The following is a 19,789-nucleotide window of genomic DNA, read 5'->3' as shown; positions in this document are numbered from 1 at the left end:
TATCATATTCACATTCATTAAACTATAATACATCCCTATTGGTTTCTGAATCAAATTTAAAATTCAATTTGTCTGTTAAAGTCCTTTATAATCTGACCCCTTCTTAGTCTTCAGGTCATCTTAACTCCTTACTCTACTTCCATATACTCTGTATTCCAAATACAGGGACTCCCTAAATAACCCTTTCACAAGACTGTTTATCTGAATAATTTTACTAGCTCTTTGTCATTCTTGAAACTCTTCTCTTTCATATTGATTTCTTACTTTCTAGTTTCCTTGTTTTCCTTCAAATCTCTATACCAAGAAATTTTTCTCAGGTTTTCAGATAAGCACTTTCTCTCTGCAGATATACTGCATATATTTTGTTTGTACATAGTCATTTCCATGTTATACTCCATATCCCTAGAAGACTCTGAACTTCTTGAGAATAGAAAGCTTTTTTGTTTTGTTTTTTTAATTTTCTTTGTATCCTTCATGCCTGTACCTGGTACACACAGTGTACCTGGTAACAAGAAGATACATATTAGCTAGCCTAATAACTGACAGATATGAAGTATTCTAAATCAGAATTCTCATCTTCTTCACATATGGATCTCTTGTCAAGTCCTTACATATAGTGTACACATACACTGATGTTTACTGTGGCTACAATACAAATCCCAGTCTAGAGCCTGTTGGCATTTCTTATGGTCAGTGAGACAAACCCACACTATTCTTGTGATGAAAATGGAGTAATGACATATGTGTGGTAGTATATTTGTACTGACTTTGGTTAGTGATAATAGAATGAATGGATCTCATGAGGGACAACTACCCAATTTATAGTAACTTAAAGAGAGTTCTCAAATAAAGTACTAAAAGTAGGTTTGTAATTGTCTCTAAAATGTATTTTTTTCTCATGTATTCCTTAGCATTTTTATGAATAACTTTGGCATTCATTCTAATTGTGGATATGAGAGAGATAATATACTGATTTATAGAACTGAAATTTAAAAAAGGTTGCAGATTAATATAATGGGTTCCTCATCAACTTTCATTTACCTGGCTATACTTTTGGTAGAGTGAGTTGTGCCCTAGACTTGGATGAAAAGTCGTGAATTTTTTGAATCTCAGTCAGCCTTTTGTATACCAGAAGAAAAGACGAAGACTTCATCTAAGATTTAAGACTGTAATTATGGTGGCTGAGCCACAAGAACAAGAAACCAAAAGATCAGAAGCTAGGTGATAGAGTCTATAAAGTAAAGGGAAATAACACTAAATGACAAAAAGTGGTTTTGACTGTGGAAGCAAAGAGAAAGGAGCCTTTGTATCTTTCTTCTTTTGACATGTGAAGACTTTCTTGGAAAATTGTCCTCCATTTATTCCAAAGTGAGAAGGCATATATATTCCCTGAGTTTTTATTTTGAAAACATTTCCAGATCTTGCTAACTGACTACTAGGGTAGTTCTGTGATCTGAAAATGTAATTTATTCTATTTACATGATTAAAAGAATATATGAAACGTTTATGTAAGCCTTCTTAGAGCCCTGAAAAGAGGAAAAGCTTTTATTCTTAAATCATGTCTTCTTGATTACATATGTATCTATGTCTTCCATGTTGCTTTCATATAATCCTACTGTCTGCTTTGAACAAGTTTTTCTTAACATGAAATGACAATTCTAAATAATTTTTCTAATTAATATCACATTAAAATATGTAAAAGAAAGACCCTTAGATCAATTGCTTAGTCATGTCTACCTCCATATAATCCTATGGACTAGCTGCCTGCAGAGTTTTCTTGGAAAATATACCAAAATGATTTGCCATTTCCTTCTCCAGGTTTATACAGACCAGATATTAAGTGATTTGCCTAGTGTCACACTGGTAGTCTGAGGTCAAATTTGAACTCTGCTTTTTCTGACTCCACTGGATTACCAAGATATCCCCTACTAATGTGCTTTCTCTCAATATGGGGATGTAGAATGGGGGGAATGCTGAATTTGGAGTCAGAAAAATGGGGTTTGGATCCTGAAGGTGTTATGTATTAAGTATGTGATTTTGGTCAGGTTAATTGCTCTCTCTGAGTTCTCATTTTCTCATCTTAAAATTTTAAAATAAGAGATTATTCCGTTCTATGTCTAAATTCAAGTGAGTACTTCCAAATAAGCTTGGAAGTCAGGAGAACATTGAGATTAGTGACCAGAACCTTTGATTTCCACACAGGTGCAAATCCTTGGATCATCTCCTCTTTCTCCTTCTCCTCCTCTTTCTCTTCCTCTTCTTCTTCCTTCTCCTCCTTCTCCTCTTTCTTTTCTTCCTCCTCTTCCTTCTCCTCTTCCTCCTCCCCACATTTGATCAGGTGCTAAGGATTATTGATTCTGCTTCCACACTTTTCCTCTATCCTTTTTCTCGCTACCCATACTTAGCCACCTACCAAGTTAAATTTCTCATTATCTCCATCCTGGACTATTGCAATAATCTCGTAATTTGTCAAATTTGCCTCAAGTCTTTTTCCCCTTTGAATCTATCCTCTACATAGTTGTTAACATGATATTATCGAAGACTTGTTCTGATCAGTTCAGTATTCTGCTCAAAAATCTTTAATGATTCCCTATTACTGCTGGCATCAAATGGAGTGTTTTATGTTTGATTTTTAAAGTCCTTCACATTATGACCTTAAAGTATTATATTTTTAGATTTATACAGCTTCATCTTATGGTCCCTCATGCTAGGACACTCTCTTTCTCTTCCAAGTTCCATATTTTGGATTCCTTAGTTTTCTTTGAAGTTTTGCTCCAATATTATCTCCTATATAAAATGTCTCTGGCCAGCTCCTAGGATGGTACCCTCCCACAAATTAACTTGTGAATATTTTGTGCATAATTTTATATGTTCATGTGATCTGCCACATAATATGTGAACACTTTATATTTTTGTATTCTAGTACCTAAGCCAGTGTTTGAGACTTAATAGAATCTTCATAAATTTTGTGGGCTGATTGGTCAATAAAAAATGCTGGACCTATAGTTGAATGGACACAAAAGAGTGATGAAAGAGCACTGTTAATATACCAGCCCGTTGAAAAATTAATTGGGCTGATTCCTTACATGAGAGAAACTGGCACCTGGCAATTTTACTTATCCTTCTTTCTGGTATTCTGTTAGCTTTGTTCTCCTTTCTTTCCCCCACTTTAGAACGTTTTAACTCTGAGACTCCAATTATAGATTCCCAGTGTGCCTTTTAAATTCATTGCCTCTGATGAAAACAACTAATTTTGACCTTATCCTGGATTTTTATTAATCTATGATATCTTTACTTGGACCACTCCTTTATCATCAGCTCAAGTGTGAATTCATTCTCTGGGTAGAGTTTTGTTAATCTTTTACTCAGTCAATGGGGGGAGGGGGAAATCTATTTCCAGACTTACTATAGAAAAAGGGACTCAGTATCATCCAAAATGTAAAATGTGGAAGATAGTTGTATTTTAACTGTATTTGGTATATAGTCTTGTCCAAAAACCATGATAATTTTGTAGCGAAGGAGACTGGGAGCTTGCAAAGTCTTATTGATGGACTATTTAATCTTGTTAAGTTCCAAATAAAGACAATTTTTATTTTCTGTACTTAAAATGGGCAAGAAATCTCTTTGAATTTGGGCAAAAGTAGGTAGCAATGCTAAGGATGCATTCATTTTTCATTAATTACCTACTTTGCAAAAATTCATGCAGCATATATCACAGGAAATTCTTATTATAATGAAAGAGTTCTGGTTCATCTTCAGGACTTTTATTGTTTTTATTTGGAGTTCTTTTCTTCAAAAACTAAAGAAGGCAAAAAAATAAAGTATTTACATCCAATGTCAACTCAAGTTATATTTTGTTTATATAAGACTATTGATGTAAAGGTACTAAAAATTAGGCTCAAGAATTTCATAGGCCTTTCTTGAATGGAAATTTTTTCAATACATATTTCACGGCTGCATTCACCTCCTTGTTCCTAAGGCTGTAGATGATGGGGTTCAGCATGGGGGTCACTACTGAATAGAACAATGTGATAAATTTGTCTGTAATTGAATTTTTGGACTTGGGCTTCATATACATGAAGAGGATGGTCCCATAAAACACAGTCACCACAGTCAAATGTGCTGAACAAGTAGAAAAGGCTTTTTTCCTACCTTCTGCAGAGTTAATTCTCAGAATGGCAGAGAGAATAAAAATATAGGAGATAATAATTAACATTAATGGGGAGAATGCAAGTGTTATGCTATCTATCAACATAATAATCTCATTCAAGGAGATGTCAGCACAGGCCAGCTTTAGTAGGGCTAAGATTTCACAAACAAAATGATTAATAACATTTTTTCCACAAAAGGGCAATCCTATAATAAGAGCTGTTTCCATAGTTGAATTAAGAAAACCTACAACCCAAGATGTAACCACCAGCTGTACACAGAGTCTCTTGTTCATGATTATAGGATATCTGAGAGGATTACAGATGGCCATGTACCGATCAAAGGCCATTGTGGCTAGGAGAACACACTCTGTGGAACCCATGGCAAGGGAGATATACATTTGAATAATACACCCAGAAAAAGAGATGGTTTTTCTTTCTGATGAGAAGTTTGCCAACATTTTGGGGATAAAAGAGGATGTAAAACATATATCTAAGAAGGAAAGATTACTGAGGAAAAAATACATTGGTGTGTGAAGGTGACAGTCCAGGATAGTCAAAATAATTATAATACCATTTCCCAATACAATTACTATGTACATCAGCAGACATAAAAGGAATATGAGCACTTCAATCTTTGGGTATTCTGAAAACCCCAGTAGAACAAACTCTCTCCCAGATGTCCAGTTGGCTCTTTCCATTACATTTGATTTCACCTGTAATAATTGAGCAGAAAAGAACAGCTGCTTAGTGCCTGGTTTTTGGGGATGTGGGGAGCTTCAGAAGGGAAGAATCAATTGGCACCAGTTGAAAGCAAGAAATTGAAAGAAAACTGAAAGAAAAAAAGAAAAACTACAGAATTGATCTGGAAGTGGTTGTATCTCTAACCTTTTTTGAAAGGGAAATTCAATGCTATTTTAAAAGAATTATCTGAGCTCCTCTTATCAATCAAAATACTGTGACACCTTTTTAAAACCCAATTGTGAAGGGGGAGTCAGATGATGCTGTGGATATAAATCCAATTCAACTATTAATCTTTATCACAGCATCATTAATTTAGATTTAGAGGGGACCTTAGAGATTATCCATTATATTCTCCTCATTTTATGAATGAGGAAACTGAGATTTAGAGAGAGGAGGTGACTTACTAAAGGTAGCAAGGGACAGAAATGAGTGTTTGTCCTTTAACTCCAAATCTTGCATTTTTTATTTTTCACATCAGATTGGAAACTCTTTGAGGGCAGGGCTCTTCCATTTTTCATCCTTGTATCTCCTTAGTGCCATTACTTCTTTCTCTTAGCAACCTTCTCTTTCATTTGCATCTGAATAACCAGCAACAGTGACTACAGTTGAGACAGCCTAGTTCAAACCCTTTCTTTCTATTCATAATGTTAGAAGCCATAAAAACTCTTTCTTCTTAGCAACCATTTTAAGCAGCCTTTCCCTATGGAAGGTAAAGGTTGGAGATAACTCACTAGATACCTTGGCTGGTGCCATTTTTCACTTGATATGTCTGCTAAATTGTATATACCTTCAGGATAAGGATGATTCCTCATCCATCTTTTGGTCTTAGTGTGAAATTTGCAATGAGTGGGATTTGGGTGATAAAAATCATGAGATGGAAGGTCATAGTATTACTAAATTAGAATTCAAAGACAATATAAAGTTTCTAACACTTATTTTATAGATGAGACCTAGGAGGATAAATGACATTAAACCTAAGAACCATTTTGAACGGAGGTTCTCTGACTCCAAACTAGTGTTCTTTTCACTATTCTACACTGACGTTTTGAATTTGAGAAGATGGCAGAACATTTGGGTGGAAATATTCAACCAGGCACTGGTAAAAATTTGAAGATTTTCCACTTATCATTTCTCTCTTACTCTATTGTAGATTCAGCATATGATGAATGATGGCTACCCAATCTATTAATTCACCTCAAGAGCTTAGTATGAATAGACTGGCCAAAAGACTTTGTTGCTTGGTAAGCAATCTCCTGTGGTTGCATATTAAATACTTCCTTTTCTAGAAACTACATTGAAATTTCAGAAACTTGTGATAATGGACTTTGAGATATTTTCAAAATAATTCATTTTACTTGGATAGCTATATAAGAGCACTCTTGAGTTGATCAAAGAAATAAAAAAAAACCCAAAAAAAACTATTTACCTTCAAGCATGTGTTATTCTCTCTTTCTTTGCTGGTGACTTGTATGACTATATATAACACCTTACAATTTGAATAGGCTTTTGGCTCATTTCTTGGAACATTTCGTGAAGTGATGAAAGACAAGATTTTCAGAAACATCAGCACCAATAACACATTCTATTTGCATGAAGATCCTCACAGGGGAGATTTTTCTTTCTTTTCTCCAGAACAAGTAGCATAGTCAGACTTTTTAAGATGCCTAAAATGAATTAAAGAGGTCAGGCATGAGACTACTATGTTGATCTCACAGAACACTTAATTTTGTAATTGTAGCTCTTCCATACTCCTAAAACTGGGACTTAAACTTTGAAGGACCCAGACTGCTGTGGGTAAACAACTTAATGCTTTATTTTCTGGGACTTACTCTAACCCTTAGGCAATTTCAATTTGTGACTCAAGAACATCAGTATACCCTGAGGAGTAATGCCTCAACTTTTGCTTATTACACAGACCCAATTACTTCATCTTTTGTTTAGTTTTCTTGTTTTGTTTTGAATCAGCAATCATTCTCAGTTTTGACTTTTTTGGAAGTATTTTGTAGGGCTTTTAAACTCTTGCCTTAATAACACTTCTCAAAGATGTCAGAAACCTCAAATATTAAGAATTCTATTATTATTACCTCTCTTTATAGCAAAAGCCCATTTAGAAAATGTCTATAATATGAATATTTATATAATTCAATATACTTTACTCATTCACTTTACTTTTCAAACAATATGGCTATTACTGTACAACATTTTCTCTGTTCTCCTTGTTTCACTCTTCATTATTCCATGCTATTATTTATGTTTCCCTAAAATCTCAATTTCTTATAACACAATAGTATTGCATCAAAATTATATAGTCCCAGAAAAGAAAGTATTAAGTTGTTTACCCACAGCAGTCTGGGTCCTTCAAAGTTTAAGTCCCAGTTTTAGGAGTATGGAAGAGCTACAATTACAAAGTTAAGTGTTCTGTATAAATATACCCATATTTATCCATTCCACAATTGATGACCATTTCTTCAATTTTCAGTTCCTTTTCTTCCCAAAGAGAGTTACTATATTTAGAACATATACATCCTTTTTCTTTTTCACTGATCATCTTGGAATATAGATCTTATAGTGATACTGCTCATCAAAGGATTTACAGTTTTATAACTCTTGGGGAATAATTTCAGATTGCTCCCAGTTGGATCAGTTACTAGTTTCAAGCACACTATATTAGCTACTTAGTTTTTCCACTTCCCTTACAAAATTTGTCATTTCCTCCTTCTATCATTTTACACAAGTTAATAGATTTGAGAGAATACCTCAATTTTTAATTTTCATTTCTCTAACCAATAATGAGTTAGATTGTTTTTATATAATCATATATAGTTTTGATTTTTTCATCTACAAACTATCTGTTTATATCCATTAACCATTTATCAACTGTCAAATGAATTATATTCTTATACATTGGACAAAGTTCTTTATATATTTAAGATATATAATCTGTATCTAGAAATTATAAATCCCACCACCCCACTGATTTTCTGCTTTCCTTCTAATTTTGGGCTCATTTGTATCAAGACATTTAAATTTAATATAATTATTTATAGATTTACATATCATAACATTTTCTCTTTTTTGTTTAGTCAATAGGTTTTTCTATTCTTAATTCGGATAAGTAGTATGTTTCATATTCTTCTAATTGACTTAGAATATCTCCTTTTATGTATGTCAGGTATATATTTTAATTTTATCTTGGGAAATGGTATGAGAGAGTAGTCTATTCCTATTTTTTGTCAGACTGTTATTCAGTGTTCTCAACTTTTTTTTTCTTTTATTGAATGATTAATTCTTATCACCAAATCTTAAATCTTGACATTAATCAAACACAAGATTACTATTGTAATTTACTCCTGGTATCATACAGTTATTCTGTTCCATGATCAAGCATTTTATTTCTTAGGCAGTATCAGATAGTTTTGATAATTACCACCATATGAGACATTCTAAGATTTGGCAGTGTTGACCTCTTTCCTCCTCATTTTCCCCCTTTAATTCCCTTGATATTCTTGGCTTTTTGTTCTTCCTGTTAATATTTTTTCCTAACTCCATAAAATGATGTTTTTGATAATTTCATTGGGATGGCACTGAATAATTAAAGTAATTTTGACAGAATGTCATTTTCATTACTTTGGCTCAGCCCATCCATAAACAATTTAATTAACATTTCTCCTATTCCTTAAATCTGACTTCATTTGTATAAAAATGTTCTATAATTCTGTTTCTGTCATTCCTCAGTTTCTCTTGGTAGGTTTATTCTGAGGTATTTATCTCCTTTTGCAGTAGTTTGTATGTGACATAGAGAAATGTTGATAATTTCTGTGGGTTTATTTTATATCCTGCTGGTTTGTTAAAATTGTTTGTTTCACTGGCTTTTAAAATGAATCTCTAAGAATTCTCATTTATCCTCTACAAAAAGAGATAGTATTGATCCTTCTGATTCCTTCAATTTCTTTCTTTTCTTACTGCGGTTGCTAGTATTTCTAGAAAAATATTGAATAATATTGGAGATAATGGTTATCCTTATTTCTCTTCTCATCTTACTGGGAAAGCTTCTAGCTTATCCTCATTATGCATAATGCTTAATGATAATTTTAGGTAGAAACTTCTTATCACTTTGAGGAAAAAAATGCATTTATTCTTATGCTTTCCAATGATATTAGTATGTAAACAAAGACTTCTAAAATGTTCTAAAATGTGGAAAAGCTAGAGAGAAAGAATTGGCTAGATTGTGAAGCGCTTTAAATGTAAGACAAAATACTTCATATTTCATCCTTGAAATATTAGAGGCTCACTAAGCATATGGATAAAAGGTGGATTAAAGTAGACAGAGACTTTAGTCATGGAAACCAGTTTGAAGCCTATTGAATTTTTCCATGCAAGAGGAAATGAGGGCCTGAATTAGGATTTTGGTTGTGTGAGTAGAAAAAAGAGATGTCTATAAAAGGTGTTGTAAAGTAGAAAATCACTGTGGAAGCTTTGTGGAGGATGTATTGGAGTGGGGAGATATTTGAAGCATGGATATCAATTAGATGATTATTATAAATTTAGCCTTAGATTATAACAAACACCTACCCACCTTTTTTCCTATTCATGTGCTACTGAATGGAATTAGAAGGAGTTATGAAACTGAGGTGATTGGTGTTATGCCATAGTCTCTTTTGAACTGTTCTATCTCAGTTTCCCTGTACTAGTTTCCCTTGTCTCCTTAACTGTGCCCTTTAGTTGTAAAACCCCCTCTGATCCATTAAGGCTGAGGACCATTTGCTTTAAGGTTATTAGACTTCCTGACTCTTTCTGTCCTCAAGAATTTACACTATCCCTCTAAAATATTCCAAGAGATAAGACTATCCCGGATATCTCACTGACATCTTTACCTCTGTTTATTCAGACATTCTGTCTCTGGCTTTTAGTAAAGATTTATGGCCTCCCCCATCCTGACAGAACCAAATGGCTCCGTTAAGAATTTTTCCCACTTTTTTTCCTTCCTTTGTTTGTAAAAAGTACTTAAGGAATGGGAGTCTCCCATTCATCACTGGATAATTTGAGACAGCAAGTCCTGTCCAGTCAATTATGTTCTCCAATGAATAAAATAATAAAAACTCTCTAATCTCTCTTCTGCCTCAGTTTCTCTGATATTACATTGGTACATTGAATTTTTTGTGTTATCTAATTACAACTGGACTCTCAAGGCAACCCTATTACCCTTTAATAGATTTTTTTGTCTTACTCACACAGCTGTTCCAAACATTATTATTTCTCCTTAAGTCTCAAATGACGATCTCATTTCACGATTCACCAAAAAATTCAAAGCCAAAAAGCATGAGTTCCAAATTCTTCTCCTTTCCTCATATCATATTTCTTTGATATCATCTCTCTATCATTTTCACTCCATCCTCTGATGAAAAGTTAAACTTCCATGACAAGATTGATTCATCAATTTATATCCTTGATCTAATCTCCTCTTATATTTCTATCAATTTGTCTCCAATCATCCCACTTCTTTGTATATTCATCAACATCTCCTTATATACTGTCTCCTTAACTACTTCCTACAAGCATATCTATGTCTCTCCTATCTTAAAAAGTTCACATCTTACCATCCCCACTAGCTTTTGTTTTATATATCTCTTTTCCTAAAACTCCTTGAAAAAATACTCAATACTTCAATTCCCTCTTTTTTCTTTTTCATTCAAACCCTCTGTAAGCTGGCTTTATATTTCAATTGTAACTCTTCTTTCCAAAGTTACCAAAAAATCTTTACTATCAAATATTATTGCTTTCCTCAATCCTCATCCTTCTCAAGCAGTCTGTAACATTTGATTCAGTTGATCATCTCTTATTATACCCCTTTCTCTCAGTATTTCTGTCACACTGCTTTTTCTTGGCTCTCCTATCTATTTGGACACTTTTTCTCAGTATGTTTTTCTATATCTTTATTTGTATCATGCTTCCACGTGTTTGTGTCTCCTAAGGCAACATTTTTGACTCTTTTTAATTTATTATTTTTAAAATTTATATTATACTTATGTTATATAATAATATTCAATAATCATACCATCATCATCAATTTATTGTCTCATTCATCTGATCAGCTTTCTTGGGTTCAATTATTACCTATTTGAAGGTTCCCTGATTTTTAATCTTGCATTTTCAATAAAGTCATTTTTGAAATTTTGAACTTGATGTCTCATAGTTATCTTAAAATTAACATATTGAATACAGAACTTGCTACTATTTTTTTCAAAATCCTCTCCTCAGCTGAATTTTCATATTGTTTTTGAGGGTCCTCTTGACAAGTTCTCCTGTTATATAAATATGTGCAAAATAAATGAAGGAATTTTATAGGTTTGGGAACTAGAAATGGGAATCCAAAATGGATTCACATGGAAAGTGGATTCAGAACTGAGTTTTCTTTAATCTTTTATAAAACATTTACTATGAAGTAGACATTATTCTGCTTAGAGCTTTACAGTTATTGTCTCATTTGATCCTCATAACAACCCTAAGAGGTATATTATTATTCCTATTTTATAAATGAAGAAAATGAGGCAAACAATGGTTAAATGCCCAGCATCACATAACTAGAGACTGTCTGAGGTTAGATTTCAACTCAGATCTTTCTGACTCCAGTACCAATGCTCTGTCTCCTGCTCCACCTAGTTTTGGAGGAAACAAGAAATTCTAAGTGGTGAAGATAAGGAGAGTGCATTCCAGGCCCAGTTCTTTGAACATCAATTTCGAAGAAACAGAGAAGATAGATTGAGTGTCATCAGTGAGGAAAAGAAAGGTTATTTTGACAAGAATTTTGGGTGTAGGAATGGGAATAACATATAAGAAGGTTGGAAAGAAATTTTGAAGAGAATTAAAAGTAAACCACTACTACCACCAACACCAAAAAACAAACAAACAAACAAACAAACAAACAAAAAAACCAATAGGGAGCCACAGGAGTTTGCTAAGGAGGAAATGACATGGTCAGAACTATGGTTTAGTAATTGTGCTTCAACAATTGTGGATTTGTTTGGATATGGAAGAGTTTGAAGGAAAGATTTTTATTGGAATACTGTTATAATGGTTTTAAGAGGAGAAGAGAGCTTGAATAAATGTAATTACTATAGGAATAGAGAGATGAAAATAAATGTGAGATTGTGGAGGTAGAAACAATAAGATCTGTAACTGATTGGCTAAATTGGGTAATGGAGAATGAGGAGTTGAGAATAACACTGAAAGTTAGTTAGAAATTGGATGACTAGACAAGAGGCAGATGGTAGGAATGACCTAAGACTAAAGAAATAGAACAAGGAAATTGTGTAAGGACCTAAAACAAAACATCCTTTTCTATTGTTCCTTTTTCGCAGACTCCTTCTCGTAGGCACCTATGTTCAGGTCTTTTTCTCAGAGAAAACTTCTCACCTAATCATGCTATCATTCCTCTACCTCTTTTCCATTATTTGTAAACTTCTAGATGGACTATCTTCAATTTACTCATCACTCAGTCATATTATAGTTCCCCATAATCTGAATTTTATGCCTAGCTATTTTACCAAATCTTTGCTCTTTCTTCCATTTTCTACAGAAAACATTTTTGTTTACCTTCCAATGTGAGATTCAGAGCTCATTTTCAGTTCATTCCAGGGCACTTAGGTGGATTATTCCATCTATCTAAACAAAGAAAGTGTTTTAAACACATTTTTGATAATAGTTGCTGTTTTGAAATAGCAACATATTTATCTCCATCTCCATCTTTCCTAGGTTTCAATATAAAAGCAAATAATTTCAATAAGGTTTGTTTATGTAGTCATCTTTCTTCTTTGATCATATTTTGTGCTTATCATTGGAAAAAGGATTGGATTCTTATAATTCAAATTTAGAAATATTTCAAGATATTACCAGATTTAATAGAATGTAATCTCTTTTACTCTAGAATCATTACATTAGAAAAGAGAGTAGTATTATTTTTTCCATATATCAAAGGGTATGCACAGTGCCAACAGATATGCATCCAAAAGAGATTATAAAAGAGAGAAAAGGACCCACATGTGCAAAAATGTTTGTAGCATTTTTTGTAGTGGCAAAGAATTGAAAATTGAGTGGAAGTTTATCAATTGGGGAATAGCTGAATAAGTTATGATATAAGAAAGCAATGGAATATTATTGTTTTATTAGAAATGATAGAAAGACTTACATAAACTGATGCTGAATGAAGTGAACATATGGAAAAATAATACTACAAGTGAAGAGAACCAGGAGAACATTGAACACAGAAAAAGCAAGATTTTGTGAAGATCAACTATGATAGATTTATCTCTTCTCATAATTTCAATGGTCTAAGGCAATTTCAATAAACTGTCAATGGAAAATACATTACCATCTGGAAAGATAGCTATGAAGACTGAATATAAATTAAAGCATACTATTTTCATTTTTGTCTTTTGTTTTTATTTCTTTCTTGTGGTTTTTTCCTTTTTGTTCTTATTTTTCTCTTTCAACATAATTTATGTGGAAATGTGCAAAAACTGAATGTACATGTATTGATAGGGGTAGCTAGATGGTACAGTATTTAGAACAATGGCCCTGAAATCAGGCTCATACACAATTATTAGCTATGTGATCCTGGGCAAGTCACTTAACTCCAATTGTTCTGCCAAAAAAAAAAAAAACTGGTGGTTTTTAGTAGGAGTGTTTTTTAGTCCCCGCTATTGATTCATCTAGTATAGAATTTGGAGTAAGAGAACCTGGGTTAAATTCATAGGCTCTATGAGTTTGCCCAAGTAACTTGAACTTTCTGTATCTCAGTTTCCTTTTCTATTAAATGAGGGGATTCTATTAGATTATTTCTAACATCCTTCGAGCTTTAAATCCATGATCACAAAAACCTAGAATCTCCTAACCTCAATGTAATACATTCTAAACTAAAACAGAATGAATATTAACTGGAATTTATGATACCTGTTAGAAGGCATCCATTACTGAGAGAAAGCCACATGATAATATGAGAGAAAGCCTGATGAGAGGTTATTTAATCTCTGAAGAAAACCCCCAAGAAAGAATCTACCATCTCTTCAACCAATACTATTTTTGGACAGCTTTGTTATGGTTTCTTTTTTCTTTTTTGAAAATTTTTATTTTGTTTGTTACATTTGAGTTTTAATGTTTTACTGCCTTCCTCCCAATCCTGAACTAGAGAAGTCGCAGGTATTTTTGACATAGATACATAATGTAAAACTATACAATATATACTTTTTCATATTCATTCTGTCTTTGGACTTGGATAGTATCTTCCATCACAATCCTTTATAGTTGATTTGAATATTCAAAAAACTAAGAAGAAGTTAGTCATTCATATTAATACTTCACCAATATTGCTGTTACTGTATACAATATTCCCTTGCTTCTGGGCATTTCACTCTCTATTTTTTATGCAAGTCTTTACACATTTTCATATAATGAAGATTCTCATCATTTCTTACAACACAGTAGTAATCCTTCATAATCACATATCCTAACTAATTCAATCATTCTCCAATTGATGGACATCCCCTCAATTCTCAATTCCTTGCTACCACAAAAGAGAGCTGCTGTAATTATTTTAGACTATATATATTCTTTTTTTCTCTTTCCCTGATCACCTCAGGAAATATCTTGTAACAAACTGCTTTCCAGAATGGTTGCATCAGTATAGTTCCAACAACACTGTGTTAGTGTCCCATTTTTCCATATCCCCTCCAACATTTGCTCTTTTTTCTTTCTATTACTTGAGCCAACCTGATAGGTGTGAAGCAGTAAGTCAAAATTGTTTTAATTTGCTTTTTAAAAATCAATAATGATTTAGATTCTATGTATGGTTTTGATTTCTTCAGTCAAAAATTGTCTTTTCATATCCTCTGACCATTTGTAAATTTTTTAAAATAACTTTTTATTGATAGAACCCATACCAGGGTAATTTTTTACAGCATTATCCCTTGCATTCACTTCTGTTCCAATTTTTCCCCTCCCTCCGTCCACCCCCTCCCCCAGATAGCAAGCAGTCCTTTACATGTTGAATACGTTACAGTATATCCTAGATACAATATATGTGTGCAGAACCGAACAGTTTTCTTGTTGCACAGGGAGAATTGAATTCAGAAGGTATAAATAACCCGGAAAGAAAAACAAAAATGCAAGTAGTTTATATTCATTTCCCAGTGTTCTTTCTTTGGGTGTAGCTGCTTCTGTCCATCCTTGATCACTTGAAACTGAATTAGCTCTCTTTATCGAAGAGATCCACTTCCATCAGAATACATCCTCAAACAGTATCATTGTTGAGGTATATAATGATCTCCTGGTTCTGCTCATTTCACTCAGCATCAGTTCATGTAAGTCTCGCCAGTCCTCTCTGTATTCATCCTGCTGGTCCTTCCTTACAGAACAATAATATTCCATAACGTTCATATACCACAATTTCTCAACCATTCTCCAATTGATAGGCATCCATTCATTTTCCAGCTTCTAGCCACTACAAACAGGGCTGCCACAAACATTTTGGCACATACAGGTCCCTTTCCCTTTTTTATTATCTCTTTGGGGTATAAGCCCAGTAGAAACACTGCTGGATCAAAGGGTAGGCACAGTGATAACTTTTTGAGCATAGTTCCACATTGCTCTCCAGAATGGCTGGATGTGTTCACAATTCCACCAACAATGTATCAGTGTCCCTGTTTTCCCGCATCCCCTCCAACACTCCACATTATCTTTCCCTGTCACTCTAGCCAATCTGACAGGTATGTAGTGGTATCTCAGAGTTGTCTTAATTTGCATTTCTCTGATTAATAATGATTTGGAGGATATTTTCATATGTCTATAAATAGTTTCAATTTCTTCATCTGAGAATTGTCTGTTCATATCCTTTGACCATTTATCAATTGGAGAATGGCTTGATTTCTTATAAATTAGAGTCACTTCTCTATATATTTTGGAAATGAGGCCTTTATCAGAACCTTTGATTGTAAAAATGTTTTCCCAGTTTATTGTTTCCCTTCTAATCTTGTCTGCATTAGTTTTGTTTGTACAAAACCTTTTCAATTTGATATAATCAAAATTTTCTATTTTGTGGTCAATAGTGATCTCTAGTTCTTCTTTTGACCATTTGTAAATTGATGAATGACACATAATCTTATAAATTTGACAAAGTTCTCTATATATTTGAAATGCGAGACCTTTATCTAAGAAACAATCTATAATTTGTTTTCCTCAATTTTATGATTACTTTCTTATCTTGGCTACATTGATTATATTTGTACAAAACCCTTTTTAATTTGATGTAATTGATAATTTTCATTTTATATATTATAATCTTTTTATTTCTTGTTTACTCTGTAATTCTTTCCTATCATAAATTTAATTGATAATATGTTCCATGTTCTTGCTATTTACTTATGCTCTCTCCCTTTATATTTAGGTTATGTATCCAATTTGACTTAATCTTGGTAAATAGTGTAAGATATTTGTATATACCTGGTGTCTGCCAAACTGCTTTTCTGGTTTCCCAATAACTTTTACTAAAGATTGAATGCTTATCCAAAAAGCTTAAATTTTTACATTTATCAAATACTTTCTATATTTACTATTTTGTGTTGTACATTTACTCTATTACACTGATGCACCACTCTATCCTTTAGCCTGTATCTGATGACTTTTATAATGATCACTTTATAACATAGTTTAAGATCTGGCATTGCTAGATCTCTTTTCATTTTATTTCATTAATTCCTTTATTATTATTGCCTTTTTGTTCTTCATGTTATTATTTTTTCTAGTTGAATAAAATAAATTTTGGTAATTGGGGATGGCACTGAGTGATCATATTAGTTTAGGAAGAATTGAAATTATTATTTTATTGGTTTGATTTATTCACAAACAATTACTATTTCTTCAATTATTTAAATCTCATTTATTTATATAAAAAGCATTTTATAATTATGTTCATATAACTTGACTTGACCTGGTCTTGGCTGGTATGCTCTTAAGTATTTTCTATTTCTATGGTTATTTTAAAGAACTCTCTCTTCTTGCAAGATTTAGTTGTTGATATGAAAATAATTATCATTTATGTAGGTTTATTTTAATCTTGCTTTGTTACTAAAATTTTTGTTTCAATTAGATTTTTAATTGAATCTCTAGGATTTTCCAAGTCTATCATCATAACATCTTCAAAAAGAGAATTTTATTACCTCATTGCCCATTCTGATTCCTTCAATTATTTTTTTTCTATTATTAGCATTACTGGCATTTCTAGTACAATATTGAATATTATTAGTGATAATGTATTTCTATCTTAATCTTATTACAAATAATTCTTCCTATTGATTTTAGAGAGTTATTTCTTATTAAAGAAAAAATCTAGTTATGAAGTGTTTTTAAATAGGAACAAGTTTTTCATTTTATCAAATATTCTCATTTCTTTTCAAGCCTCAGTCAAGAATCTTATTACTTGATTCACCAAAAAAATTTAAGGCTGATCAGCTAACTCTCTATTCTCCCCCTTAACTCCCATAAAATTTCTTTGACATCATTCCTCACAATCACCTTTACTCCATTCTCTGATGAAGAGTTTGACCTCTTTGCCAAGATCATCTCATCTACAGATACTCTTGATCCAGTCTCTCCTAGTACTTTCTAGCAAATTGGCCCCACCATCCTAATTTTTCTCTATTATTCAATATTTCCTTATATACTTATTTTTTATCTATTTCCTACAAGCATATTTATGTTTCCCCTGTCCTTAAAAAGTTCTCATTTTATCCTTCCATCCCCAATAGTTTTTGTCCTGGATGTCTGCTTCCCTTAAATTCAGTACCTCAATTTCCTTTTTTCCCTCATCTTTTTCAAACCCCCTGTAATCTGGTTTTATAATTCTAATGTAACTGTTCTTTTCAAAGTTACAAGTGATTTCCTTATTGCAAAATCTAATTGATTTCCTTAATTATCATTTTTCCTGAGTAGTCTATAATATCTGACTCTGTTGGTCATCTTTTATTGTACCTTTTTCTCTCTAGGTTTTTGTGATATTTCTCTATCTTGACTCTCCTCCAACTTGCTTAATCACTCTTCGCAGTATGTTTTGCTAGATCTTCATTTGTGTTATATTTCCAATTCTGTGTGTCCATCAAGGCTCTGCTATGGGCTCCTTTTCCTTTTCTCCCTCTAACATAAATCTAAAATGCTCTGTAGAATTGTTAGAATAATTCATTGGCCTACCAAAACTGTGTTATTGTATCAAGCTTCCTTCTTTCAACATTGACTGTTTCTGGTTTTTTCCAATTTTTTTTTTCCAATTTTGGGGGATGTGATATGAATCTTCAGAGTGCCTTTGACTTGCATGAAAATAGAACTGAATTATCTATACTATTGTTCTACTCCATTACTGTAAATAAGCAAGAATTAAGACTTCAAATTATTTTAATCTATGGTCAATAAACTGTAAGAGGGTAAACTGAGTAGTTTGGACAAAGCTATTAAAATAGATGCAGAGGAAATTATCATTTTCATGAGATGGATTAAGGATATGTAACAAACACTTCTTCTTGATAATCTTTCCATTTGAAATCAGAAAGTGGTTTCTATCTAATTAGGTCTTTAGGGCATTATTCCTGAAGTACTAAAAAGTTTTGAAGTTCCACAAGCCACAATTTAAATTACTTTAGGGACAAAATAAATCCCTAAGAGCAAATAGGGATTTAAGGTACCTTCTAGAGCCCTTGGTTTGTCCTTTTGAAATATCTTTGGGCCTCCTCTATGGGGTCAGTGATTCTGTCTGGACTGCCTGCCAAATGAAGTTGTCCTTAATTTTAAGTTATGCAATTCTGTTTTTTCTTCAGTCTCTTTCCATTTGTGCACAATAATAATTTAAATATACTAACTTTATAGTTTTTCAGGAATAAGTATGTCCTGAATCTACATGATAAAACATGATTGTTTTAAGAGCAGCTTTATGAAAGATGTAAATAATCATGACATCTTAGAGTAATGCATCTCTCTTTCAGAAATGACTTTTTTGGAATCCATCAGCTAAAGAATCTTCAAAAGGAATTTGAAAAAAGTTAAAGGTGAACATAAAAAGGGGAAAAAATCTGCTGTTTGTTCTATCCCAGGAAGAGGAATGACATTTTGAGAGGAGGTAAATTGTATTGAAGATCATACACACACTGATCAGTCAGTTTTGAGCAATAGAACAATACTCTGTGAATACTACTGAATTGAGTTAATAATTAGTTACAGAGAGGGTTAGGTTGAGCTTAAGGAAATCCTTTCTAGCAATGGGTAATGTCCAAAAATGGAATGTATTTCTTTCATGGACAGAGAGCTCCCATTCCTGGAGGTCTTCAATCAGATATTTAGTGGAGTTGATGGGAGTTGTTGAAGGTTTAGATCCTATCCTACTCAGACTCTATGGTTCTGTGTGTACAGAAGTCCTATTATTGTTAGGTTGTCATGAAAGTATACATTTGTGTCCTATCAAAGTATATTGTTCTCTATCATCTGAATTTTTAGTGCTTAGAAAATGTTCAGATCTGTTCACTCTATCTCAGTAATTTTTTGTGTGGTGTAGTAGTAGTAGTAGTAGTAGTAGTAGTAGTAGTAGTAGTAGTAGTAGTAGTAGTAGTAGTAATAGTGATGGTAGTGGAAGTAGTGGTTAAGTTGTACGTTGAAGAGAAAATAATTCAACATATTCTACCTCCACTAGTATTGGGGTGAATAATTCTGCCCTCTCTCCTCATCATGTCTTCCCCTTAAACTCCCATTACACAGAAGAAAAAAGTTGTGCCATTGTGTTACTCTCTGCCTTAGAGGACAAGTATGAAAATCCTGCTGTGTAATAATGTCTTTTAGCTTCTAGCATTTGTTTTACTTTTCCATAA

The 19,789-nt window shown here is 32.8% G+C and overlaps 1 protein-coding gene across 1 annotated transcript; it reads right to left on the bottom strand.

Annotated features, from left to right (window-relative positions):
• Positions 1 to 1,820: 1,820 nt before the first annotated feature.
• On the bottom strand, positions 1,821 to 4,849 carry LOC127558276 (olfactory receptor 13C9-like). Its single transcript, XM_051991579.1, has 2 exons — positions 3,942 to 4,849; positions 1,821 to 1,854 (listed from the first exon to the last, which is right to left on the bottom strand). The coding sequence occupies exons 1-2, from the start codon at positions 4,847 to 4,849 to the stop codon at positions 1,821 to 1,823; spliced, it is 942 nt and encodes a 313-aa protein (XP_051847539.1).
• Between the last annotated feature and the right edge of the window lie 14,940 nt (positions 4,850 to 19,789).

This window comes from Antechinus flavipes, chromosome 1 (assembly GCF_016432865.1).
Source record: "Antechinus flavipes isolate AdamAnt ecotype Samford, QLD, Australia chromosome 1, AdamAnt_v2, whole genome shotgun sequence".
In the NCBI taxonomy this organism is placed as follows: Eukaryota; Metazoa; Chordata; class Mammalia; order Dasyuromorphia; family Dasyuridae; genus Antechinus; species Antechinus flavipes.
This window is presented reverse-complemented; position numbering and strand designations above follow the sequence as displayed.